Genomic DNA, 27,585 nt, shown 5'->3' with positions numbered 1-27,585 from the left:
ATAACAGACACATGTACAGAGTAGCAGCATCATATTTCCAAAACTTCTCTTGTTCCATCAACACGCCATCTGCATAGAATATAAACCTCATAACCAGCTTTCTTCACTTTTGGAAAGAACATGCTGGAGGTTCAGAATGCTCACTGTACAGATTATTCACATCCTTCGTTTTTTCTATTACCTTAATAGGTGGCTGCTGAGCATGACAGAAGTCATTAATCTTCTTCTGCAGCAACAGACTTACTTCAGTCAATATGACACACTGTGAACAAGAACAGAAATACTTCTATGACACTGAAAGCAATCAATATCTTCAGGCTATGGAAAAAATAGTACTAAGAGTAAGTTACTCAGGTGTCCTGACTCCTATCCCCCACACATAGCAGAGACAGCAGTACTGAGGAAGTTCTCTCATTTGAACAGGCTGGTTAGTGCTTCACAAGTTCTGAAAACAAAATGAGTAAGAGCAGGAACAGCAAATTCTCTTTTTTTTTTACTGCAGCTGTGAAATTCAAAACTTAATTAGAACATTTACCAAAACAATTACGGATAATCTCAGCGAAAATGCAGATCTTAATTTTAAGATTAAAGCTAACAAAACAGACACAAATGATACTCATCAGTGCACACCAAGAAGTCTACATAAGCTTCAAGTACTGGTGCTCATAGAATTGCAGACATACAATTTCTGCAAGCATTCTTTTAACATCTAGGATAGTATTGGGTCCCAGTTATACACGGCTTATTGTAGCTGGGACATTCGGTGTGATTGTGTATAAATGCCAGCCACACTGCAAAGGCTCCCCACTGTTCTCCTGCACACAGGCAAGAGATAAGTGACTGACCAACTGCAAACATCCTCACTCCCCCACAGAGGTGCTTGCGTTCCTTTAGATGCATACATACATAAATGATCTTTCCTATTATACAGCCTGAGTTTCTACTGCCTGGAATAGAGCACACAGAATATATGTAGAGCACCTGTGCTATGCAGCTGCAAAAGAAGGTCACAGTTTCAACTTCAAACAAAAAAAATTGTATGACAACCCCACTTAGCTATTTCTTGTCATAGTAAATTCAATAATAAGTGTCATAAGAAAGTGCTAGGAACACAGAAAACCGCTGCTTCAGCCTTGGAAAAAAACAAGCACAACACTTTCACTGGTATAAATACAAGACCTACTTCTTTCTTTATAATCCCCTCAGTATGTATTTTAAAGTTTCTCATTTTATTTACTTCCTTAAAAAAAAAAACAAGTCGCTTGCTCTGAGCCAAATACACATACAACTGCTTTAAGAGTGACATACCTGGTACTGCTTCAGAAAAGACAGATCTGTGGTTTCATCTAGTGGCACAGTTGATGCTGCTACATGGACATATGGATTGAGTTCTGCAATATGATGAAGTGTGGCCTCAGCCCTGAAAGAACAGCAATTTTCAAATTTTTTATAGAACTACAAAATACATTTTCAATACAGAATTTCATTCCACGCACGCCCTACAAAAGTCCCTCATGAAGTTCCCTGGCAACAGCCATCAACTCTTATTCACACTCAAATTCCTAGCAGGTATGAGAAAAACAGCTCTGCCCAATATACAGCAGGACTCACTGATGGTCTGATGTCATGACTGTTGTATAGTCTTGTACGAGTGTCTGAGAAAGCCCAAGGAAGAAATGTACAGTGGCCCCCACCATTAAATTCACATTACAAGCTCACAATAACAAGAAGTGAGATGTGTGACTCAGAACCTCAGTCCCAATCTAGACTTCCTCTAATATCTACCTGGGCACTGTACTCGAAGCCAGCGACTCCAGGCTAAGGGTTTAACAGGCATTTGATATGTATTAGTAGCTCTTGGATAACAAAATGTTACTTTTGACATTGATGAAACTGTTACTCCTAGTCAAGTTCAGTCCTCCCTCACTCCAAAGACTTCACCAACCTGTTCCTTTGATTGGTAACATCATCTTCATGGATGAAGAAGTTGATCCCCAAATCCCACTTAGTGCAGTGCTTGGTGTCATGAACTGTAAGAGCCTAAGAAAGTTCAGCAAAAAGCATTTACTGGAAGAAGTGTACATGGTCACAGCACCCAAAAAGATGGATTAAGCTCCACATAAAATGCTGGAGGACCAGCAGTACAGAAGATTTAGTTGTAGCATGTATACAAACAAGCTCTTCCAACCTCTTTCCCAAGAAAATTTTTACTGTTCGAGAGGCAGAAACATATATCCAATATGCACTTCATTAAGCATTTCCCTCACAGTTTGCTGTGATGACAGCATTTAAATATCAAAGATGATTTTTGCCAGACTGTGACACGAGGCAATTGTGATCTGTAAATTAACGGACTCATAAGCTTTTTTTCTATTGGAAGAAAGAATTTTAAAAGGCTTCTCTAATAAAATTAATCCCAGCAGCACATGAGCAGATGTTAGATTAAAACACTCAACCATTCTAACGACTACACAAAAGGATTCTGATGGATGACAAAATAGGATAACGTATTTTGAATAGCTTGGCTTTTGAGTTAATATCACACTATTTAGGAGAAGCCACTTTGTACAAAAGTATTCAATATCTGATCAGCAGCTGGATAAAATATTCTACGAGTTATTTCAGAATCCAGGGGACATTAACGTGAGAATCTGACCACATCACTAGAACATCCAGATTATTGAAAGTTTCCACTTCCAGGTTCTCAAATGTTTTGCAATCCTTCTACTGAAGAACAGATTCAGAAACCTAAGATTAACTAGCTAGTGTTGTGCCTTTTTCTCATGTTCACCCAAGAAGATCCAACAACAGAACTGTTTTACATACCTTTACCCCAGCCAGAATGATATTTTTGGCTGAAACAAAACAAAAACAGAATTAGGGACTGTTGCAGGTTTCTTGCAAATCTGTAGCTGGATAGTTATGTAGGTGGACAATAACATGTACATCATTGTTAAGAACTTCATAACTTAACCTTTTTTTCTCTTCTACATTTGGCTCAAGCATTCTACAGCACCACTGAAAGCAAAATATGTGCAAGGTTAAAAAAGCTCTCTACATTTGTCATTTGTCAGCTGTTCATCCCACAACTGTGTGACTACAGAGATACTAATGCCAATAAACTGCAAAACCCCATGACTGTTCTGGCATCTCGTGCAGAGAACCATTACAGCCAACTGAAGAGGTAACACCCCAGGTACGAACCAGCCAAGACACATCTTGTTCATAAAGAGGTAAGGGAAATTTTTAAGGAGTTTCTTGCACCAGGACAGTATTTTTCACCAAACTGTACTGTTCTCCTATCTCCCACCCTCCCATTTCCTACCCGAGGATAATTTGGGCTACAGCTGTTCTGTATTACATTCATTGATACTTATGCCTAATGGAAAAACTTGGATTATCCACCGTAAACCTTCACCCAAGACACAAGGTTTTGGGTAAAGCAATCTGGCCCGTGGAAGCACATTTTAAAGCAAAATTTGAAATGTTGTTCTAGTAAAATGATAACTTAAGTCCAGGATCTTTCCTGCATCTGCTACGTTAGTCATATGCATCATGCACATATAAATTCACCCAGATACTTCAGACATGTTTACTATATTTAAAATTAAGTTTACAAGTATTCTGTGATAGTCTATTTATGTACACTTGTGTCTCCTTAAATAAATGCTATCTAACTTACCAATCTCCACACCAAGACCACCTATACCACTCAGGAATACATGGGACTGAGCCATCTTCTGCATTGCTGTGTCTCCAAGAACATACCTCTGACGACTACAGCAAAGATAAATTCAGATCAAAATACAATAAAACAAAGTTAGGAGCATATTAAAGCAAGTTGAGAAATCCTAATAATAATAATAAAAAAGTTCAAATGTTTTCAGTTATTCTATTATCCTAACAAGTCTCTAATCTGCAATAGCAAGTTCTGCAGGTGAGTGTGCATCATTAGCGACACACACACACAGTTCTCTTTACCAACCCTCCATCCAATGCACAACTGAGGACATAAAATGTGTATCTGAACTCTACAGTGCTTCAGGAAATAAATGCAGATCAAACATAATACTTGCACTCACAATCCATGTAGTGAAATGCTCTTAGTACAGAGCTTGTCAGTTCCAGGCTTTAGAGAATATAAATAACTTCTCACTTTAAATCAATGCAAAACTTCTTCAGGATAATAGTTTTGTGCAATTAACTACTGAAGACACAAGCAAGCAAGCAAAGGAATTTGTTAACACAAAACTTCAAAGTAGAGAGTGCCACAGCTGAACTCTGAAAGACTCCTAGCTTCCAACTATACAATTAAACCATTCGAAACACCACCTTTTTTACCAAGGAAAAGCATGACTTTCATGAGACTACTGCCAAAAAGTGTAGTGATACTTACACCACCAGAATCACTGCACTAAATTAAAGAGAAGTTTAATTTGTTCAGCATACAAGTATTTTTTAATTTTTTTTTAATACACAAAGAAGCTTTTCATCCCATCACACTTCCAGGGATGCCATTTGTTCCAGTAGGGATTCTCTGAATTATCGCCATGCCAAGTATCTCAAGACACTCCCAGTTAACAAATTAAAATAAAACTAATAACAAAATAAATAACTTAAAAAAAAAAACCTACAAAAAAGTTCCTCAAAATCCAATACTCTGAAGTCCAGAGGATAAGACAGATACTGATGATGTTTATGAGGACCAAGAAGCATGGCAAAAACTGAGGAATTAATGAAATTATGAAGGAGATAAACTACATAATGTAGAAAAGGCAAAAAGAAAGTAGTGAAAGAAGATGGAGAACAAGAAAGAGAGGAATATATACTTTGTCAAAGAAGAAACAAGCTACAGGTAGAAAGAAATCCATATTATAAACAGGAGAAGTATTATTCCTGTTTTCCAAAAAGTAAATATCATTGCTACTACTGAAACTCTGTACAACTCCATAATATTTACCTATGCTTTTTACTGGTCATACTAATAATGGTCAGAAAACACCTGTTATGAGCCCAATAAAGGAACAATTTTAAGAAAGGTAGATTGCATCTTCAATTCAACCAGTTCCCACCACTTACTTAGCAAGAGGTGGGTTCTGTTTCACTGGCTGAACATTTTGGGGTTTTTGCATTAGAAAAGGTGGGACACAGCAGCACAAGCATCCACACCTTTAACTAACTGGCAGTAGAGAGTGTTTTCAAGCCTTGTCTTCAACATTACTGCATGCAAACATGAGTGTTCCTAAAAAGTCAGGAGGAATGCTTAAAAATTAGATATTCTTACCTGTACAAAGCATCATCAATTTCCATAGAGTCTGCTGCCATGATGCAATGTGACTCGTTTACACTGGAAGGTTTACAAAAAGAAATCAACTGGTTACATCGGATGCAACTTCACAGTTGGCACCCCCTCCCCTCCCCACTCAGTTCTTCACTAAAAGAACTGAAAAGCACGTAAGTGATGTTACATAGGAATGATTTTGAACATTAGGAAGCCTGTAGAACACCACAGCACCTAGGTAGCGAAAACACACAGGAGTCAGAAGACGAGCACCCTAAATCTTTGATAAATGCTTTCAAAATACAAACAGATATATTAATTTCACCACTGAGGAAATGCAAGAACTTATTTCTTGTATTTGCTACAGTTAGATTTACTGAAAGCGCAACTTCATTTTATATTAACAGCTTCAAGCTGATTAACATGCATCTACCTGATCAGTGGGTTTTTCTGAAGATAGGAGATTCCTGAATTACAAGAAATAGGTATTTATGCTGCATTATTTCCATGCTAATTGAAAATCCTTATGAAACAAGTTACTGTTTTAGCTAACAGAAGAAATCAACACACAAAGATCTGAATTAATGCAACATTTAACTAAGACACGCAGTTAAACAACTCAATAGCATTTTAAGAAAAAAACATAATTTGTGCTATTGAGGCCTTCAGCCACTAGCAAGGACTTTTTCATTGCTAAATTGGTGATAACAAAGCACCAGGATTAGGAATAAACTACCCTGGGTAGCTTGTTTCTTAGTTATGCAGGCTGGGAACTGGTGCTTCCTGAACCTGGTAGGTGACTGACATCAAATGCAGGATGAGCAAAACAGATCCGATGTGTACCCTCGGACACAACTGAGGTTCCAAGTCACACAGCTTATTTCAATGCCCTACAAACTGCCTTGGAAACCAGACACGGCTGACAACCCTATCTCCTGAAAAGCACTAAAGTAGCACAGCAAGACAGTTACATTGGACACAGGCCACAAATCTCATAAGCTAAGCTCTTCCACAGGGTGGACAGTAACTCCTGCATGTAAGCTGGCACACAAGACAATCGACATGAGGCACCTCCATCACAATCTACACCACTAGCCACTCAGTGCAGCTCCCGTGCCCCCACACAAGGGCTGAAGACAAGCAATGCCCTTGTTAGACCATCCTAGGACCTAGATCTCAAGCCAGAGTGCAACACACCACATCTTACAGTCACAGGCTTCAGTCCCTGCTTAAAAAAAAGCCTTCATTTCAGTCACTGCCTGGGACACAAGACTGGAAATTCCCTTCAAAGCAAGCCAGCATCATTTTGTAAAAGAGCAGAAAAACAGTCCTAGAGCTGTTCTGCTCCTCCATAATCCCACTCCACAAACAGCATTGACAGTCTGGGACTATCCAACACAAAATGAGCGTGGTACTAGGGTGGGGAAGGTGATCCACCCCTGAACAAAAACTCTCAGCTTTCTCAGCTGTGGTTGCTGACTGCCATCTCAATGCACAAGCTCTCCCAAACAGTCTTTTGTAAACAATTAGGCTGTGCAATCAACCAACAAGAGAACCTTCACCACCTATATCTCCTAGACTTGTCTGACAGTGGCTCTTCCCATACATTTCTTAATTCCCTATTCTCCTCCTGCACTCCCAGTTACAGCACTGAGATGCTGCCAGTGTATCCATCAAGTACAGCAAAACAGACCCTTTGACAAGGAGGACTTAATGATACTACAGTCAAGTGACTCTAGGACAAACTTTGGTTAATGTATTCCCGCATCCAAGTTGTATTTCTCATTCTTGTTTAACCAGCATTGATTCTGTTTCAAATAAATGCATGTGAAAAAGCCATTCTAACATTATGTCCTAATTCTTACCAGAGGTTCGACCTTTATACACTTGTCTATTTCCTGTTAAAAGCCAACGCCATCAGTTTTAATGCCAGGTTTGTATTTAACTGCGTAATTAATTTTTTTAAGCCTCAGCTGCTTGTGTCACATAACCCAGGGACAAACTGAGAAGCTACATGTTACCAAGAAGGGCTAAGATGCTCTGAAGAGCAGCAAAGGCACAGGAGCTGTAGTGGTGTGCTGGTTTCACAGTGTTCCTTACCTCCAATCAGTGCAGGTTGAAGCAGTGGTAACTACTTGTTGTTCAGCACGCTGGGATGGCAGGGAGGCCTGGACTCATCCCACCTACCCAGGGTTTCCAGCGGTCAATCCCAGCCGAGGCAGGCTCCCTGTTCAGTCGGCGGAGAAGAGAGAGAGAGAACCTAAGAGAGGACGCTCAGACCCACAGCTACTGTCCAGCTGGGCCAATGGGGGCACACTGACACCTCGGATCTGCAGCGGGAAACCCAGACAGAGTCCACCGGCTATCCCGAAACCAACCCGACCCGGGTCCCAGCAGAGCCTGGCGGCTGCAGCCCCTACTCGACGCCCCGGCTCTCGGGGCGCTCCTGCGGCGCTGGGCACCGCCACCCGCCCCGCCGGACCACCCCGGACGCGCCACGGCCACGGCCCCGCCACCCGCCTCGGCGCGGCCCCGGCGCCGCCCGCCCTCACCCCGCGGCGGCGGAATGCGGAGATCCAGGCCCGAGCGCGGCCGGCGGCGGCGGGGGAAGAGGCAGGAAAGGGGTGGGAAGCGGCGGCGCCGATGCCGCGGCGCTTCCCCGCCTGCGCCGACATGAGGGGCCGGGCCGGGGCCGCCCCGCCCGCTCCGAGGAGGCGCGTCTGGCGAGACATGGCGGCAGCGAGCGGCTGCTTAGGAAGCGCCCAAGTGGGGGCGTAGAAGCTATTAAAAAACTGTTTTCTGCCCAAGAAGTAAGGCATCGTGTTGCTAAAAGTAAATTAGAAAGATAAATAAAGTAAATAAATCCCGTTTTGGTGCAAGCGTACCACTTTATACCACGAAGAGCGCTTCTGGGCCCTGCTCTTGAGGTACCTCCCTCAGCATCTTACAGGAGAGCACCAGCATGGTGTCACCTAACACAAAAATGGGCAAAGTTTCATTCAAAGGGGATCGGGAGCCAAACTGGGAATTTCTAGGGAGTATCCAAAGCCAAAGAGGAGGTTTGGCAAAGAGTAGTCAAACCCAAAGTACATCCCGTGCCAATATGGTGTGTAGGCTTGTGGAAACATTTTCCCTTGGTTTTTTGGTGGCAATCAACCAGGAGAGAGCAAGCTGCCACAGTCATCGTGCTGCTACCACCACAAACTCAACACCACTCCTATAAATCCAACATCATCTCCTGTTAATATTTTCTCAAAATTATTAAGATCGCAGCACTGCCCGCCTTCCCATCTTGCAGTTTAATTTCCCTTCACCTTAAACCCTGACTTCCCTTCTGTCACCCCTGATCATTGGAATAGGTGAGAGGAGTTTAAATCGTTCTTGATACCATTAGCACATCTTATCTAGAATAGGGATTCATGCACTGAAAAGTGTCCTTTCATGCAGTGTATACAGAATAGTCACCTTGTATTTTAAAATATTTATAACTTCAGGAAAAAAACCAAACCACAACCAAACCAACCAACTACCTGGATCCTACAGTACACAAGGAAAAAAAAACAACAAACACACACACACACACACACACACAAATCAAACAAACAAAAAATCCCCCACAAGCTTTATCTTTTTTCTTTATCTGTATCTAGGGGTTTAGGGAACTTCTAAGGGCAAGAAGACCCAGGTTTTCTTCTTTTTGTGAGTATCTAGTGCATTATTCTGGCATTTACCTCTCTCTAATATAGAGTTCTAGCAACCCTCAAGATTTACACCTCAGTCCAACAACACACACAGCCTTTGTACTCAATTGGTAACAAAGACTAAGAGCATCTGGACAACACAGTGCTCATACAAATTTGGGCTACGCAAATACTTTACTACACTGCTTTTTTGACTAGCAGAAATAGTTGGAGAAGATGTGGGCAAATTTCAAAGAACCACTAGAGGCCACTAGAAGTCTGAAACGCCGGTCTGAGAGACGGGATAAAGGGTGAAAGCCGTTCAGGATGTCGAATGTAATCCTTACCAGTAAAGGAATTGATACTAAGGCTGATATTTGCTTTGTAGCTTTTTCACATAATATATAAAAAAATCGAAAATACGAGAATTAATTCCGTTATTTCAATATAGTAATTTCAAAGAGTGCATGTATCTAATGAACAGAATTACTAGGAATTCCTGTGCCCATGGGTTTGGGGTGGAAAATGAAGGAGAGTTTGAAGACAGCAAAAAAATTGTCAGCTTCGTGGTTTTTTGTCACTTGGCTAATTTTTAGTCCTGCCAGTGATTTTTGCCTTTAATTTTTTTGTTTTCTTTCCTAAAAATGAACCTGTTAATTTTTTTTCTTTTAAGGTTAAACTAACCATTCTTATTTTCATGATCTTACCCATCAAATGTGTTCTGAAAAATAATAATAAAAAAAAAATCTTCTACCTACCATCTTTCTGTCGAGGTCATTACGTTTTTTAAGATAACAGTCCATTTCCAGATCGTCATCTGATGTGAAACAGATTTTGCATAGTCATAGCAAATACTGACAAGCCTTTTGCCTAAGTGGAGAAACAACATCAAGTTAATTCTTGCCTAACTGTTTAACAGTAATAAAGCAAAGACTAACCATGAATATGGGCATTCTAAGATAAATTGCCACATAAAAGCGGACAGATTCTACTTACCCCAGAAGCCAAAGAAACTCGTTTCCAAATGCATCAATTAGATGGTGTACTCAGGAACCCTCTAGGTTGATGATACCAAATCAAAACAAGACTGCAAAATTGGAAACATCTGGAGCCCTTTGACTTTTTCCGCTTAGCCTTCTTTTTTTAAAAATACATATAGCATTAAAATCTCAGTAAATCTCACTAAATAAATTAAAGGGAATCTCTGCTCCATATTTGTATTATATTAAAATCAGCTATAGCTTTTGATACTGGCAAAAGGTAGGAAACAGTGCTCTCAGTTTACTGACTTACTGAAGCAATGAGCAGAATGTGGCTGTGGCCAGGAGAAAACCACCAGCTCCAGACTCAAGCCTACTCGTGTCCCAGATCTCTGTAACTTCAGTTTATGTGCACCACTGTAGATCCACTGTAGATTCATTCTGCATGCAGGTATTGAATACATCTTTAGAGTCAGTATTTTAAAAAGGAGCTGAAGCTGAAATAGCTGTAAATCTCCTTTCCATCTGGTGGGAAAATCCAAGACACTGATTTTTATTTTTTTTTTTAGTCTTTTAATTTCTTGACTTCCATGTGAGATGTCACGTTTTTCACGTGGACCCCAAAGTGGGGATTTGGGGTGGGGGGTGGGGGTTGAGATGCATTAGTTTCCCTGATCAATATAGTTAATAAGCAAATTAGAAAACAAAACTCTTGTAATTTTTTACCTAAAAATGTGTTATTTGAAAATACTAAGGCAAACATATTTCTGTTTAGCACATAGGCCAGTTCAGAAATTACCATAAATCTAAATCAACATCCTTCAATGGGTTTCCAAACATCCTGCCATAGGCTATGGCTTGCCATCAGCTCTTGAAGGAGCAAGGTGCTGCCTGGCAAGGCTTTGTCTCCTCTTTTTGGCACAACATGCAGTGTAGGAGTGTTTTGATGGCATATTTAAAAGGACTCCAGCTTCCCAGTGGGGTGGGCCAAAGGATCTTGCCACTTAAAGCTGCTCTAGCAAGTGACACCTTCCTAGAAACCATGTTAATAATGTTGATAAATCCAGATAAACAAGGGCACCAATTACATAAGCTGATTTCACATTGAGATGTGCTTGAATGTATTTCCAAAAGCAAGAGCCAGCTTTTCCATGCCTGTGCATCTCTAACACAGGCTGAAAGTTGCCAGATAAACATTCATTGGGTTAAATAATGGCTTTTGGCTCTCAACTCTTCTAATTTGTTAACAGGAACAGCAGATACAGAATTGAAGTTTCTACAAGCTTTACTTACATAAGGCATTCCAATAGCAGATTGATGTCATTCAACTAGACCTGATCACATGACTAGGCCTTGTGCAATCAGACTCTTCTTTCTTTCCTACTTCTGCTCCAAGCTGAAAAGTAGGATTGAGTAAGCCTCAAACAACTCAATTTGAATAAGCAGAAGCTTGGAACACATTTTTTGGTGCTTTAAATCTACCTGGGAAATCTCAAGAGAATTGGTACCAGCTGCATAGAGCTCCCCACAACGAGTTCCCAGGAATGCAATATCACAAAGGTAAGGGGTTTTTCGAAGGGCAGAAGCAAGCTGGTGAATTCTTGGATGAAGCTTCAGATCCATTCTCAAATTCACATAGTGCTATCTTAACTGAAATTCACCTCTGAGTATTTTAGAGAAGCAAATGTCCCACCTTGTCTTTGCTGAAACGTCTGCGAAGCTCCAAACACTGTTAAAAACAAAACCACTCCTAGTACAGGAAATGAACAGAGAGCTGCAGTTCTAGAATAATTTTATATAAAATAAGGAAGATTAGTGTATTTTGTGTCATATTCAAATTTAGCTTGATTATTATTAAGCAAAAACAAAAGGACAGAAAAGGATGAGTTGTTTTTAAATACATTTAATGTTATGAAACATTGCTTCTATATTGTCTAAATCCTTGATAAATCTAAACATTGACAATAAGAAAAATCTTTTCTTTAATCACACAATATTCTCTTTGTTTTATTGTAGGGCGGAAAACAAACAGAGTCATCATAAATAAAACACTGACACGGAGTATAAGACAAACCTAGGCCAGACAGTTTGCTAAAAGTTTATGAAAAGTGCATCTGGCTGGCTCAGGGCCCTGAGTAAGGTAGACATTCTCCCACACACCTCTTGGCTGTTTAGCCTCTTGCGAGAAAATCTGAAATAAAGGCTGCCTTTCCCATTTTAAAGGTATTGCATATACACATCACTTGCAGTGTGAGGTAGGAACCAGTTTCTCGGGGCTGTGTCTAGTCTGGGCCTCACCTCCTTATTGTTGCCCCTTCATTTGCTATGCAAAAAGATAGATTTAAGTGCAAAACAGAGCCCCAGCTATCGATGAAAGTGAACTGTATACCTTCTATCTCAATTCACGAGTTTATTGTAAGGAAGGGCACTTGTCATAATTTTCACTTTCAAAGCAATAAGAGGCACAAAAAACTAGACGTAATTTTCTTTCCAGAGGATGCTTTCAAAAAAAGGGACTTGAACACTAGAAGAAAACAGCGTTTTCAGGTGACCTAATTCAAAACTCAATGAATTTTCTATTTTGTAACTGAACCCAGCCTAGAGTAAATTCTTGGTTGAAAAATAGCAGCAACTCAAAAGTGCATAAATTACAAACTTCATCAATAACTTAAGGAAATGGATCTGCTGCATCTAACTATCCCCCTAACTGTTCCAAGATCCTTTTCATTTTATAATGACATGGAAGATCAGAATAAAGGTACTACTGTTTCAAAAGCAAAACCAATCTAAAACCTTCAGTAGATTTCTTTCTGAGATAAGGCATCTTGTCTTTTACCAAAATTCAAAAGATATACAGAAAGACTGGAAGGAGCTCAGCAATAAGACAACCTCTTCCTCCACCACCAAGGCTTAAACATAGGCTTTTCCATGCATATGTAGACTTGTAATTCAGGGTGTGAGTTTTCAAGAAATGCCAAACATCTCATTCCCAAGGATGCTGATTATTGGAGAGCTTGCACAGTAGGAAGAATGAGGAGAAATCCAGTCCTGAACAGCAGGGGAGGCAGGATGATTCAGTGAAATTTTCAGCTGTAGTAGGTGCAGCTGTGGGACTTGCAGTTTCATTCATGTCTCATACAGACTCTTGTGAGTCCTGCATTCACAGCCTGAGCAGTCCAGTGGCCATTCAAAGACTGCAGATGACAGTACTGGAGTGACATTTTGGATCCTCATATTGAAGACCTGGGCTTTAGAGGACCCTCTTCCACCAGCAATCCATGAGAGGTCATGCACAGAGGTAGGAAAAGTGCTTAGTCGGTGTATAAGGATTGTGTTTACTCTGAAGTTCTTATCAGGACTGTTATTTCATATGAAATTACTCTTCATCCTCATAAGACATATTCATATTCAAGATCATATTCATTCATGGCAGAGCTGAATCCATCAGTGAAGCAAGACTGCTTTCATTGCAGTGAGATGGTTTCCACTGGCTGGCATGCCCTTGGAAAAGCATACTGTTTCTTGAATAAAAAAGGTAGTTTCCAGTTTGTGGTGAATATTTGTTTCTCCATTAACACAAATTTAAATGCCCTATTTCTTTCCGGGGAGATTGTTCATGAGGACACACTTTTTACCAATTTGGGTGGAGCTTATGTTTCTGCATCTTAAGCAAATTGGGTGTTGAACAGGGTAGATCTAGAAGACAACAGGTACAGAGGTAGCAGCACAGCGTTGTGATGAAGTGCTTCCACCATAATACCTTCAAGTAACTTGAACTTTACAGAATCCACATAAAAATTTCCTGTTAAAAATGTGCTGTGAAATAAGAACATCAAGATTTTCTCTTTTCCCTTCCTATCTACTGCAAGCACAGAAATCCTACTTTTCCTTAGCTAGGACATACCCTCAGTCCTGCTGATCCGCTGTTAGTTACCAAGGCCACCAAGCAGGGTGAGCATCCGGGGTCTCAGCTGGAGTTGGTGCAGATGATAGTCTCTAACAAGACTAATAATCAAGGGTTCACTTTGCTAAAAACACAGCTGTGACAGCATTTGCTTCACTGGAGGAAGAAGGTTCAGCTGCAGACTTTGGCCATGGCTGAAGAAAAATTTCTTTTTTTTTTCCTATGGAAAATGTTTGCATTTATAAAGCAGGTAAATTGGTATCGCTTAAAAGTTAGTTTAATGATGTCAGTTCATAATTTCTGGCAAGTGAGAAAGTTTCACGGCTCAAAGATGAGGCACAAAATCTTGTATGTTTAACATGAATTCAGAAGGGGATAGGATCTCTGACAGCAAAGATAGCGCTTGCTGTGGGCTAAGGTTGCTTCAACCGAAACTATATAGGAATATATATACTAAAAAAAAACTTTTCGGAATTACAGATAAATATGAGTTACACGTAGTCTGTATAGTTAAATCTATTTTTTACTTTTGAATTAGATGCCCGTTTTTGAGGTAATCCAGTCACGGAAATAAGTCACCCGTGTGTAAACTCCAGGTTTATTTGGTTTGGCACATTCATCTCCCCAGCTCACTATTCCCACGAGGTACCACATCAGTCTAGAGTCTGGAGTAACCAGTGGTCCCCCAGAGTCCCCCTAGAGAAAGAGGAGGGGGAAAAATATTTAATTAATCAGACGAGAAAACATAATTCTCTCCATAGACAGAAGGGCCTATCCAATAAGAGAAGTAAGCAAGCAGTATTTCAAGAGCTGCCATTTGTGCAGGAGCTAGGCTGTTTCTGAAACTTGAATCAGAAGTCTATGGCATTTTCCTATTTGCCATGGGACCTCCTGACCTCTGTCTCCATAGTTTTACAGTAAAAAAAACAAAAAAGCTTCTTTTCTGTTTTGTGAAACACTGCTTCGCACCTGCCTTTTCTTCTTCCTCATACAAAGTAGGGAAACACAAATATAGACGGCAATGTAAGCCAGCAGGAACTTTTTTTTTTTTAACAGTAACTACTATTCTTAAATTGTTTTAATGACATGCATCAATAACATTTCAAAAAGGAGCTTGGATCTCCTTTTTGCTTGGAGCTTTGATCAGGAGCTTGATCTCCTTAAGATGTTAACCTCTTTCAAAGGTTGAATTGAGATACTGTTAATAATGTGACATGGTAATAATAGATAAACTAGAAACCTTACAGGCTGCAAGGCAATCCTCATACAACAGACCAAATCCCCAACTTCCACTAAAATGATCTACTGAAATGAACAGTAGGTGCACCCTTCTGCGTTGGTGTCTTCAATGCTGAGCCAGACAGGAACAGAGGAATGAGCTTCCCAGACTTATGCTACAGGGAGCTTTTCTTTGGGCAAAGGTCTGTAGGACTGGGATTCAGGAAAGGGGCTGTTTTGAACCAGCACTTAAGAGACAATCTTTGAAAATAATGTATATAGAAATTATGTTTTTAAAAGTGATCATTGTGGAAATATTTTTCTTTGAACATAAGCATTTCCTTGCAACATTTGCAAACCCGCACAACACGTTTCCTTCCCATTCTCTTACACCTAGCTTCCTTATAGTTATCTTTGTTTCAGACACTTTTCCTTGCACTGAGTCAAGTGCGTTACCAAAGATCACTTCATAACAGATCTGTTATGATATGCTCCAGTCCAGAATTTAATTTCAGTGAGAATTTAATTCCAGTTCAGAATTTAATTTCAGTCAATTAAGATTTGGTCAACCAGATACTGCAGCCAGGATTGAAATAGTTTTCCATTCTAATTTTCAGCTACAATTACCTGACAAGCATCTACTCCTCCTTCCAAATATCCTGCACACAACATCCTGGGTGTTATGTCCCCATCATACACTTCTTTCCTGTTGCAAGTATTTGAGTCAATAAGTTTCACTGTTGCTTCTTGAAGAGCATTTGGAGCTGGACCTAAGAGAAAATACAGTTTGGATATTTATCAACAGAATTACTTTGCAGTAGCTAAGGTACAGGAAGAGTGTTTAATATTCTCTGATGGAGGACCAGCCTGGCTTGGTTTACTGTGGAGGTTTTGCTTGTTAATCTGTCTAGGTTAGGCCCTTAAGGAAAATGTACATAGAATCATTTGGGAACCATATCATTAAGACAGAAGTAATGATTGCACAGTACATAGTGCTTTAAGTGTAAAGATATATATTTTTTTTCATATTCCGGATGGTACCACAGAACACAATTTACCTAACAATTTGGGCAGATGATACGAAGTGAAGACATCTTTTTTCCATTGCTAAATCTATTCTTAGTGTGGCCTGGTAAGGGCGTGAGCTTGGGTAAGTTGCAGCTCAATCTGCACATTTACCTGAAAGCCCACAGAGTTATCTGTAACTTCCAACTAGTGCTGGGAAAATAATTTTTTAGGTTCTATATAAATACATGCATGGCTGGACTACATGTCTTATGAATTTACAATATGAAATGGAAAGACTGGGAAAACAGAACAGCCTTCTTCCTGTTTTCTGCCTCAGTGGGTTGTAGCTCTGCCTTTGTCCACTCTAGCTTTAGAACAAGAAAGTGGTGCTTATGATTAAACCAACCTATTGCTTATAGGCAAAGCATTAGGCTTGTTGCCATGTAACATATGGCTACAGAAGTTATATCAATTCAGTAGCAAATCAGAGCCACTGGTTACATACCATGCAGGTCACCTGGCAGACTCAGGACTCACCGTCATTGGTAAGTGCTCCCCAGCCTGTTATGACAGCGTAAATATTGTAGGGAAAAGTCTGAGATGGCTCAGGCAGACAGACACGGTGTATGCTACTTGTAAACTCGACTCGTTTAGAGAGCTGCACAAGTGCAATGTCATAGTCATGTTCTGGGTAGAGGTACTTTTCATGAATAATAATAGTCTTGACTGATCGCTTCAAGCTTGGTGGCTTCAAAAGAGCTCCAAAAGTAGCAGTCCACTTCTGAGGGTGAGTCATGCTGAAAAAAATAAGAGTGCTGTAAGTATTTTGCTGTAAGTATATGTGTTTGGGACTTTAAGTTTGTTGGGCACCTTTATTGTAAAGCTCCTTCAAGCTGGTTCCCTACTAGATTCTGATGGCTTCCATCACTTTCCATAACAGTATCTCCCACGGAACTGCGGGCTGCTGGTAGAAGAGGGCAATCCTGTGTTCCCTCCCCAACCACAGTCTTGTACTCCTCTCCTGCTCCTTGACCCTGATCTAACCATTGTGTGGCCATAGGGTGTTCATCAAATCAAAAAGCTCTTCTGCTACAAAACTCTTCCTCTCTGTTACTGTTTTTGCACATTGATAATCTGTTCCATCAGCTGTTCCATCTTACAATGTCCTGTGGCTTCACAATTGCCATGCTTTAAACAAAGAAATGCTGGGCTTGCATGGTTGAATGGAGGGGTAGGAAGATGGGATGATAACTACTGGTAGTAGCTTGCAGTGGCAGAAACCTCATGTAACATGTAGGAGCACCTTTAAGAAATATGTAGTGCAACAGGAAACAAATCCTCCACCATTTCAGTCACATTACCTTTTCTGCTCTTCTTTGCTCAATATGCCAAGTGACTATTAATTTCCACCCATACAATTGCCAGTTCTGTTCCAAAGGGTCAGTCTTTAATTTCTCATTGAAATATTCAAGTGATGGGTCTGCTTAATCCTGACTTTTCTCCTTCAAAATTGTTCCCTTGGGAAAGAGTCAGGGGTGTGGTGCAAATCTGGAAAGCCACATAACTTGATACACAAGGGGCACATTGTGCTACAGATTCTAAGACGGGAACTTACTCTCTGAAGCAGTGAGCTGCAGATACAAGCCACGTGTTGCTGATGAGTGTTGCACCACAGCGATGGATGTTGTTGTACTGCAAACTAGCTTGCCATGGCCAGTCCCCAGTCTCTGCAGAAGACAATCCGCCAACTATTCGCAACGATGACGATTTTGCCATTGACTTGACCGATCTATTCTGCCGTAACCCACAGACTGTCAAAAAGGAGAAAGAGTGTATTAGCTGTTCTGCTGTTTAGTAAATATTCCTGCTGATGTCTGTGGAAAACATATGTAAAGTTACATACCATCTAGGTCCTCTAACAGTATTGACATCAACAAGAAAACATACCATCTACTAACCCTCAAATCAGAGCTCCTCATGCACAACCCATTCTGTTAGAAGCCTGAATGAACAACTTACTATTATGGAAAGCCACGACGGTCAAAGATTCAGGCTTAGCTGCATGAGCAGCCCAATTCAGGAATCAAAACCTTCATTACACATCAAAGACAATTCCCAAATATAGAGATTGCCAACTTTAATGCCCCAGGTAATTTGTCATTAGAATAAAACATAAAAAAAGGAAAATATAAGATGGGAATGATCCGAGCCACAGGTTTTTACCATGCATACACACAAATTGTATCAGCAAGATGTCACCTAGAAACAGGTAACTGATCACTGAAGTCTGCAAGTGGACCTGGAGAGGCACTTCCAGCAAAGAGCATCACACTACTCCAATCAGAGGTGACAAAGGCATGGACACCTTCAGCATGGTGTGCATCCATGACACAGAAAAGTATTATCATCCAAACGCAGAGAGAAATGGAAATATCCATAGATTCAGCAACTAAACTCAGGAGATTCAGGAGCAGCTGAAGCTCCCACGTAGCTTTAGAAACTTCCTCAATGAACAGACTTCGTATCAAAACAGCATTAAATCCATCTCACCTGGACCAAGACCCACTAGTTTTCGTCCAGGTCCCAATTTCAGCTAGACATTAGGAAAGTTGACTGACAGGACTGTTGTGCCTGACATTAAAGCAGCCACCTAGCCCAAAATACTAAGTTTCTTTATTTATTGGAAGTCCTCCTTGCTCATTCAATTTTACTGTGTATACCTAGGAGTCATCTGAAATGTCTTCATTTTCATATGGAAACATGGCTTAGTCTCTGTATATCCAAGTGCACAATTGAGCAAACACATCATAGAAGCTCTCACTGTTACCAGCAGCAACTGGATCAGGCTAGTAGATAAGCAAGTGTCGTGGACATTACAGTGCTCAGTCCTCAGTGGCTAGGTCCTGTGATCCTTTACAGCAGGGTTTACATTTAAGGTGGTACCTTACACCTTCCAGACCAATGCTACTGGAGGCAGAACCATGCCACAGGCACTTATGCAACAGGACTTGTGTGTCTCCTCTAGAGCTCAACCCTGGGAATTTCCATAGAGCCCTCAGCACTTGTTCTTTTCTCATTGTTCTTTCCTCACAGAATTGCTGATATTTTTAACAGAAGGAACATCTCACTGCAAAAAAAAAACTGACTAGGGAACTCTCCAGTGGGTGTGGACTTTTTCTGTAAGGGGTTTTTACCTCATCACCACTATTTTCAAACCAGTCTTCCTAAGTATCCCAGAAGACACTAATAAAACAGGCTTCCTTATAAACTGAGCAGTTTTTCCAAACACATAGTTCATCTGTGTGTACTACAAAGTCACATTCATTAGACAGGGGGATAAGAAAAAGCTTTTAAGGGCCAGGAAAAGTGTTCAGAGACTCTTAATGCCAATTTTAAAAACGGGACATTTCTGATGTTTAAAAAACCTTACTTACTATCATTGAAGAGGGCTTCTGCTCTTTTTGGCTCCACATCTGAAAAAGACAAACAGTCAGGGTAAGGCCAGGATAGCACAAAGTTTCCCATCTGCATGGTTGTCCCATCTGGCAGCTATTTGAGTATAGGGCACCACAGGAGGCATGGCTGAAGGGGCTGCTAGAGAAACCAGTGAAGCTCATATGTGATCACATTCTTATGCTAGCTGTTGTGCTCCCTGCAGTGCTGCTGCTTGTTCTCCAGCCAGTATCCTCTGAGGAACAAGCACTCATCCTGCTCATCCTGCTGGACCCTGATGTTTCTGGAGGGGAGTAGAGACAAAACAAGTCCTGTATTACTCAAGATCCGCAATTTTCTTGGTGAGAAATGTTTGCAGTAGGAAGTTTTAAAGCTCCATTTTTTTGTAAAAAAATCAACTGGCTGTGTTTTACAGCAGTGTGAGGGCCAGAGGAGGTCTGGTACTCTCACTCTGTGACCTTCACTGCAGCAATGTGAGCTTACAATTGCAATGGCTCACTCTCCTTTCTCCTGTCTTATTGGTACACTATTAATACTAAAATAGATAGTTAATAGCAATTTATTACATGGCATTGCAGGTTCTGGAAATACAGAACATGCAAGCTGTATGTTTATCGATAATACAGTCTGCTCATGCTGACAATAACAAGCATTGGCTCAAAGTCTAAAATTATCCCCCTCCTTCCAGAATGCTGTTTTTTATTACAGCTACCATTGTAGTTTCCAGCATTCAAACTATTTTAAAAATAATACTGTATTACTATATACCATATATATAAAAAAATAATAAAAACATTTTAAACCCCCCACAGTTTCAATACATTTTTTAAATTACATAGATTATAATTTTGTTTAAATTATATAGATCCTTGTACAGCTTCAACAAGTTAATATTTCATGGCTGGACAGCCTTTCTCAGCAGATTCCTGTCCTTCTCCACTAACTTCATATCTCTTTGCTGCTATACAGAATAATATTCTAGTTTTGATCCAAACCCACACCAAGTCAGGAGGAGTTTCTTTTGAATGCAAAGGGCTCTGGCTCACAGTTGTCGCCTGTTGGGTTTGTATCACGTGTGTTTTGCTTGCGGGCTTGACACTCCTTCAGGTATGCAGGGTGAATTGCCTGTTTGCAATCCACCAGTACTAGACGTGTACTCATTCATTTCTTAATGTAACCTTAAGCAGATTATGATAGGAAAAGAAAACAAACAGAACTCCAGTACATGCACAGCTTGACTGCAAGGAATGTTACAGAGCAAAGGCAGTGCTAGGGCTGCCATATGTGCATGCAACCACTGCTTTATTTTGTAAGGATAGGAGATGAGGTAAAATTGGACATCTATATAGCAACACAGTCTTATTCACTATGGACAGGAACAGTTCACATAGTAAAGATTTAAAGTTTTACTAGTGGGCAAGCAACTACTTGCAAGGTCCCCTTTCAAGTAAAAGTAAAAATTCTCACTTGTACTTTCACAACTCATATGAAGGAAGGAGGAAAAGACTAAAAGGGCAAGTACTTTTGCATCTCAGGAATGCTAGTTGTATTCTGTGAATTTCTATGGATAATATAGCTTTCTGTCTCCAAGATCCCTTACATCAAAATGTAATGATACCAGAGAGTAAAAGCTAGGTCAGCAGAAGGATTCAGCAGCGGTATAAATACTACTGTTTGCTGAGCTATGCGAAGGATTTGGCTACTTCACCTGTGTGTTCATATTGGCAAGAAGTGCTTTGAAAAATCTGTCCCTACTTTTTAATTTCAACTATGATGAGCATTCAGTGTTTTCCTAGAAATTCATACAACCTTCAGAACTAGCTCATCATTTGAATCACTAATACATTCTAGATGGAAACTGTTAAGAAACCAACAAAAGTAATTCAAAATGAAAGAGGACCTTTTGCCAGTAAGTGCAATATTGATAACAATGTTTTTTTAGCTTTTCTCTGGGTGGAGGGACATTTACCTCATAATGCCTAATTATAAAGCCTGCAGTCAATTATTAACACTTACATTATGTTGCAAAGCTCATCGAGAAGACAAAAGGAGCAACCAGCTTGTTCAAGTGCAGTGCCGGAAGCAATTCAATTGGCATGTTCTCACTGCATCGAGTTTTGCTGTGAGTCACACAGGTGTTCTGCAAGGCACCTGCCTATATCTCTGTTTGCCTTTTTTATGAGGCACCTGGAAAAAAGTACAAACCTCACATGGGCAAAATTTTACCCATTGCTTCCAGTTGAACTGACTTCTGTGTAAATGGAGAAACATGTCTTACACGCATACGCTGCAAGTCTGCACACCATTGAATTTCAGCATATTTTATAATAAATCCCTACTGTGCATCTGATGTACTATCCTATCCCCCCACTGCTGAACAAAAAAGGCCACTGACACCTATCAGAAAATTCAGTGCTTTATTCACTAGGGGAGGGGCATTGCATTGATTTAAAGATTTGCCATATAAAGTGCCCTCACGCTTTATCCCACACTGGGAGCTGAAACACAAGTACTGATGAAAACACCACAGCAATGGAAAAAGCCTCAAAATAAAGGGAGTTTTTAAGAGGTGAAAGCAGGTCTGTCCGGCAGCAGACCTGGGAACCCATCATGCAGATCAGGACAGGTGAAATTAAGGGCGCAATACCCAGGATGCAAACGCCAAGGTGCCAAACCCAGAGCACACACATGTGTTTGGAAACCTGAATTAACCGACACTATTTTCATATAAGCCAAGCCCACAGTAGATCCCATCAAAAGCAGGGAGCACTTTGGGTTACACGATACAGCTGAAAATCAGGTTGCTTACTGGCTAACCTTGCTAGAGGTTTGCCTGCATTTGTTACTGGCTTCACATGTTGGCCTGGTCAAGAGCACAGCTGTTCGCACTGTGCCAGCCAGCGTGTTGTAAGCCCTGCCTTGAAGCAGTCACTTGTAAGGCTTGAGAGACAATTTCGCGGCCCTGCTCATTTACTAGTTGCCCTAGTTGTTTGCACTACCAAGAAAAAGCATCAATTAGTAACAATTAAAGTGTCATTTCTTGTCCCAACCACATATGGCTGCAAAAGTAGTTGTTTGTGCCACATTTAGGAAAACAGCGTTCAGGCTTCTACTGTAAACAAGAACAAGTTCCACTTGAACACGCATTGCCTACCTGTAAAATGGAACTTGCTATTAAAGTCAAGCTTGCTTAACATAAAAGAGAAAACTAATGTTTAAATTAAAATCACAGCAATCTACCGAAATACAATTTAGGGATTGCATCTTTCAGAAGAAGGCTCTGTTCTCCAGCTGGAGAAGCAATTTTGTTATTACAGTTATTTTGCGAATTTAGTAAATAGAATAACTCTAAAACACATTTCAACACACTTAAGTTTTTAATTTCTGACTAGTGAGAACAGTGACTTGCAGTTACTATTTAAGGTTAATAAATTATCAGTAAATAACTTTTTTACTCTTCAACATATGTGCTTGAGCAAACATGGAAGGAAAAGAGAAGTAAGAACAGGAAAGCATCTTTGTTTTGGTAACTGTTTGTATGCAATAATCAGTTAAGGCCCAAAGTCTGTGGATCTATTTGGCAGCCATCTAAATGTTTGCATGTTCATAACTACCTGCAGAGTGAATGTGACATTTTATCTCTGAAGGATTTGGAAATTCCTATGGAAAAATGTGCTCACTTTTCCATGTCTCTAAATAATATCAGTGTCACTGATATCAAAGAATCAGTCTTTTGTCTGCTGCCTCGTTTCATTTTAGCCACAGAGTTCAGTGTTTGTATTAAAAAGAAAATAACAGGCAGAACTCTGTGACACAAGAGAATCAGACATTATGTTGCATAGTGCAAGCAAGGCAAGCAAATATATTATAAGAGGATATTATGAATTTTCAGTGTAGAAAGGGCCAGAGATGGCTACAAAATTAAAGGTGATAAATTTGTTTTAAAAATCTGATACAGTTTTACCCAATTACATAATTTTTCACAGATATTGATTCCCAAAAGAAACTTGATTTTCTATAAAGGGTTCCACATGTGATTTTCTATATGTGAAAACATAACTTCTAGTCTCAAAGGCAAATTGCATGTTTCATCCTCTGTTACATCAAGTTCCCACAACTTGCTTATCTAAACTGTGTTTTCACTCAGAGAAGACAAGGTAGAGAGTATCTTAAAAGAAGAGGAGAGGGAGGAGAGGGCTGTAAACATAAATAAGAAAAAGTATGTGCTTCAATAGTCGTGACACATTCTTGGACATGCATTTGAAGCACAGCTTTATGAAATGCACCAGGGAGCAGAGGAAGCATTTTTCCTGCTGTCCTTTGCCACATTTTAATAACGACTACCTTGAAAGGAATTACGAAATTCTCAGGTACATCAGAAACAGGAGGCTCACCTTGTTCAGTGTTATGTAGGGTAACAACAGTGCATACAGGCAAAAAGAGGATCCCTGGCAAGTTTCAGTAGGTTACCAACCTGGGCAGCTGAGAGGAATGTCACAGAGCACATCTGTCCTGCAGTGTAGACAGAGGTGGGGATAATAGCTCTACTCTAATGCTCTTTAATTACATTAAAGACTATGAAGATCTGAAGTACTGGAGGGAAATGGGAGTGAGACCAGGGAAGAGCAAATTCAGTTGTATTCCAGAAACTGTACCCAAAAAGAACTGCAGGAATTTCCTGAAAGATGGCAAAACACGAGCTTTGGGATCAGCAGGAAGGTCATGCTCTTGTGTAGTTATGTAGCACACACATCCTAAAATGTCTCCCTACTAACCTTCCAATACTCTCACTGCTCTCTCAAGAGAAATTACCTCCCCAGATTTAGGCACCCTGGTAGAAGTAGCAAAACATGGCTTAGATACAGGTGATGCAATTCTCATTCCTTCAGCAAGGTAGAGTAACCTGATAGAGACAAGACAAATGCTTTGTGCCTCTAATTGTCCCTGTCACCCAGCCGTTCCCTCCCTACTGATGTTCACTGGACCTGTCCTCACATATATGACTCCCCCACCATCTCCCATCAACCACATCTTAGTTCTGTCCATGTGGCAGACAGAGGTCCAACCTCACAGCATACTTACAAGTCCATCCAGTTGTCCTGCAGCCCGAGAAGGAGTCTGCTATGTACCACTTGTGTGGCATGAATCCAAACTGATATGGTTTTTAGCATTATTTTTCTTCCTGACCTACATTCATGTCCCAGCTGCAATCAAGGTCTTACTACATTAAGGGCAGCCCAAATCACTTGCAACCTCTGCAGGCACAGCAAAGAAAGGAAAAACCAAGATTTGAATGAGAAAATCAATTAAATTAAATTGTCTGGGTCATCTGAGAAGTCAGGCTTCTGCTTAATTCCTTTATCACAAGCATGTCCTTGCAAAATATTCATTTTAAAATACATTTCAATCATCCTCTCTAGACTCTTACTGAAATGTACCACCTTGTGCCAAACTGAAGGCATCAAAGTGGAGGAATATCAGATCTCCACTGCTTCTCAACATACAAATACATGTCCGGTTCTACTCCCCCAAGCTGCAGTTGTGGCTGGTAAAATGCAAAAATCTAGACTGCTATATACATTATTTGATGTGACACATTCCTCATCAACCCTGTCAGACACTCATCTGCATGTCTCCCACAGAAGACTCCGTAAAGAAGTAAGAATCTGTCTGCCGGGTTCTGTACTTTGCAGTTGTTAGGAGCCTTAGCAAGACTCAGATTCCAGATAAATAGAAACAATAACAGTTGACTTGTTGATCAAAACCAATTCATGACTCATTGTTCATGGTCAAAATCCTTGGCTGTGCAACAGGTGGGAATGCTTCCTACTCACTTTCGACAGTGCCAGTGATCTTGCAACCAGCTGCTTTCTGACGTCAGAAGTACATTCCCAAAAATACATTTTGGGATACTTCCAACCTACTTGACAAAGGGAAATAGTGTGGCAAGCTGCTCTACACTTTGTTTCCTAGGGATTCAGGCTGTCAGGTGACTCCACCTCTAACCAAGAAACCCTGGGGAAAATACATCAGCCTTGTAGGAGACCTCTTTGATGCCAGAACTATACAGAGCACAAACTGCAACACCTTCTTGCGGTGCCAGTGGAAGAGCAAGTCCTAACATGGGTGTTTCCAAGTCATCTGACACTTTGATATCTCACTTTGATGGCCCTTGTACTGCTGTTCAGAGAAGATAGGACTTAGTTTACTTGATTCTTCACTGAAAAATATTTGGGCTTCTATGGGGTTTGTACACAAGTGCAGAGAATTCTATCAGTTCCTATTTTCTATCAAAGCCAGATATGTCTGGGCATACACTGTCCTTGACCAAGGGACTATGATGTCTAGCTAAATAAGAAAACAGGAACTTCAGTAGTAATACATCTGAAGATACCCTGACAGAAACATATTTTTGCAGCCCTATGTAAAGAAAATCTACTGTTTAGTGAGAGACAAACCAGAGACAATATTATGTTGTTTTCCTTTAAGTTTTGCACATTTGCTATTTTTTCACATATGTATGATCAAGCCCTCTTTTTGAAAAAAAATTAACTCATAAAACATTGACAGTTAAGATTTTTTTCACCTCTTTATTTCCAATCCTCGGAAATGCAGAGGCAAAGCAAGTTGTGCCCCTGAGCTGTCAGACTACTTAATGTTGTAGTGGTGCACTGAACTGCAGCTGAAGGTCCCAAGTGTTGCACTCAATTTGGAGGAGTTTGTTGGAGCTGATTCTCAAGCAAATACTTTTGACTGAAGCACAGGTTGAGACATGCTGTTGAACAAGGTGATTATTTTGGGGGAGGAAGACTTAAGGAGGTTCCCTTAATCAGACTCCCCCTAGCATGCAATATAAATAAGTACCTGACCTGCATTTGTTTACCTAGTTAGCCATGCTTAGCTAAACTGAGCTATATCATGGCCCCTAAATCAGAACTTTTTGATAAGGTGATTATTTAATGATTTTTTACAAGGTTAATGATTTTTTACAAGTCATTATGAAAATGTTCTGGGATTGCCTCAAGATAAGCAAGGGCTACAGTGGGCAAAAAGGTACAATGAAGCAAGATTTAGAAAGGTGCCTGCAGAGCATGGAAAAAATCTGGGGTTTCCTTGGTTTAAATACAAATAGTGGACAGGATATTTCAGGAGGGAAGAAAAAGGTAAGAAGTGCAAAACCTAGATTCTTCTCTGGACTTCTAGGACCTGTTTAAAATTGTCACTTCTCCCTGGTGTGAGGAATAAGACAAGTGTTATAAATTGAGACCTGCATGTTCTCTAAAACCAGAGGAGTGCTCCATTCTATACTCTTCACTTGAGTCAACTTGATTTTCTGAAAAGGCAACACTAACAGTAGCTTGCCAAAGTCTCATAGCACTGCTGAAATCATGTTAGCAAAGAAAGATCAAAAATATTTTTGGACGATCTTTTATTGTTGTCTCTTAGAAATGTCAAAGTATTGTTTATGTTCCTTTGTGTCACCCGTAGCAGTTGCACAATGTAGTGAGTAGCTGACCTACGTAGTCAGTGCTTTATTGTTAGGCTGGGAAAGATAAGAAAAGCAACACAAAGTTTATCACACAGCTTTGATAAAGTAACACAGAGATGCCATCTTTTACTGAGACTAAATATTTAATGAAAACTTTGTGATTCAATTATATCAGAAAATGTTTTAACTATCTACTAGTTACTGTAACAGCCCTGGTGCAGTTTGAGGTCAACTAAAACAGTTTTGAGTCACTTCCCACATTTACCAGACTGAATAAAAGCAGCTAATCAGATAACTCAATAAGATCACAGTCTTTTTTTAACAAGCGCTTTTGTACTCCTTACAATTTTATCCTTTATGATAGGCACCAAATTAAACTGAAGATTCAAAATTCAATAACCCATGACCTGGCTGTCTGAAAAACCCAAAAACTCTTTGAATCTTTCTGATGCCCATGCAGTATTTCTATCTGGGAGAAATTACCTGTGCACTTTGTTGAACAGGAACTACTGGCATTTAAACAACACTGCAGGGAAATGGTGATTCTTTGCCCGGAGGGATGTCACCTATTA

At 40.2% G+C, this 27,585-nt stretch overlaps 2 protein-coding genes across 2 annotated transcripts in view; both read right to left on the bottom strand.

The window, feature by feature from the left end:
* UBA6 (ubiquitin like modifier activating enzyme 6) overlaps window positions 1-7,942 on the bottom strand; it is a 30,786-nt gene extending 22,844 nt beyond the window's left edge. Inside the window, exons 1-8 of the mRNA XM_027721695.2 lie at window positions 7,834-7,942; window positions 7,382-7,508; window positions 5,285-5,347; window positions 3,683-3,777; window positions 2,827-2,855; window positions 1,946-2,040; window positions 1,309-1,420; window positions 182-262 (exon numbers count right to left, since the gene is read on the bottom strand). Of these exons, the coding sequence (XP_027577496.1) occupies window positions 182-262; window positions 1,309-1,420; window positions 1,946-2,040; window positions 2,827-2,855; window positions 3,683-3,777; window positions 5,285-5,325 (453 nt within the window). The 5' untranslated portion in view covers window positions 5,326-5,347; window positions 7,382-7,508; window positions 7,834-7,942. The remainder of the gene's footprint in view (window positions 1-181; window positions 263-1,308; window positions 1,421-1,945; window positions 2,041-2,826; window positions 2,856-3,682; window positions 3,778-5,284; window positions 5,348-7,381; window positions 7,509-7,833) is intronic.
* A 6,437-nt stretch (window positions 7,943-14,379) lies between these two features.
* Window positions 14,380-27,585, bottom strand: part of LOC113988268 (transmembrane protease serine 11E-like) — a 39,810-nt gene continuing 26,604 nt past the window's right edge. Inside the window, exons 6-10 of the mRNA XM_027721697.2 lie at window positions 19,506-19,544; window positions 17,687-17,882; window positions 16,609-16,868; window positions 15,691-15,833; window positions 14,380-14,541 (exon numbers count right to left, since the gene is read on the bottom strand). Of these exons, the coding sequence (XP_027577498.1) occupies window positions 14,380-14,541; window positions 15,691-15,833; window positions 16,609-16,868; window positions 17,687-17,882; window positions 19,506-19,544 (800 nt within the window). The remainder of the gene's footprint in view (window positions 14,542-15,690; window positions 15,834-16,608; window positions 16,869-17,686; window positions 17,883-19,505; window positions 19,545-27,585) is intronic.

This window comes from Pipra filicauda, unplaced genomic scaffold, assembly GCF_003945595.2.
Source record: "Pipra filicauda isolate LSUMZ 115617 unplaced genomic scaffold, ASM394559v2 scaffold17_size4572894_pilon, whole genome shotgun sequence".
Lineage (NCBI taxonomy): Eukaryota > Metazoa > Chordata > Aves > Passeriformes > Pipridae > Pipra > Pipra filicauda.
The sequence above is the reverse complement of the archived record's forward strand: the minus strand, read 5'-3'. Positions and strand labels throughout refer to the sequence as shown.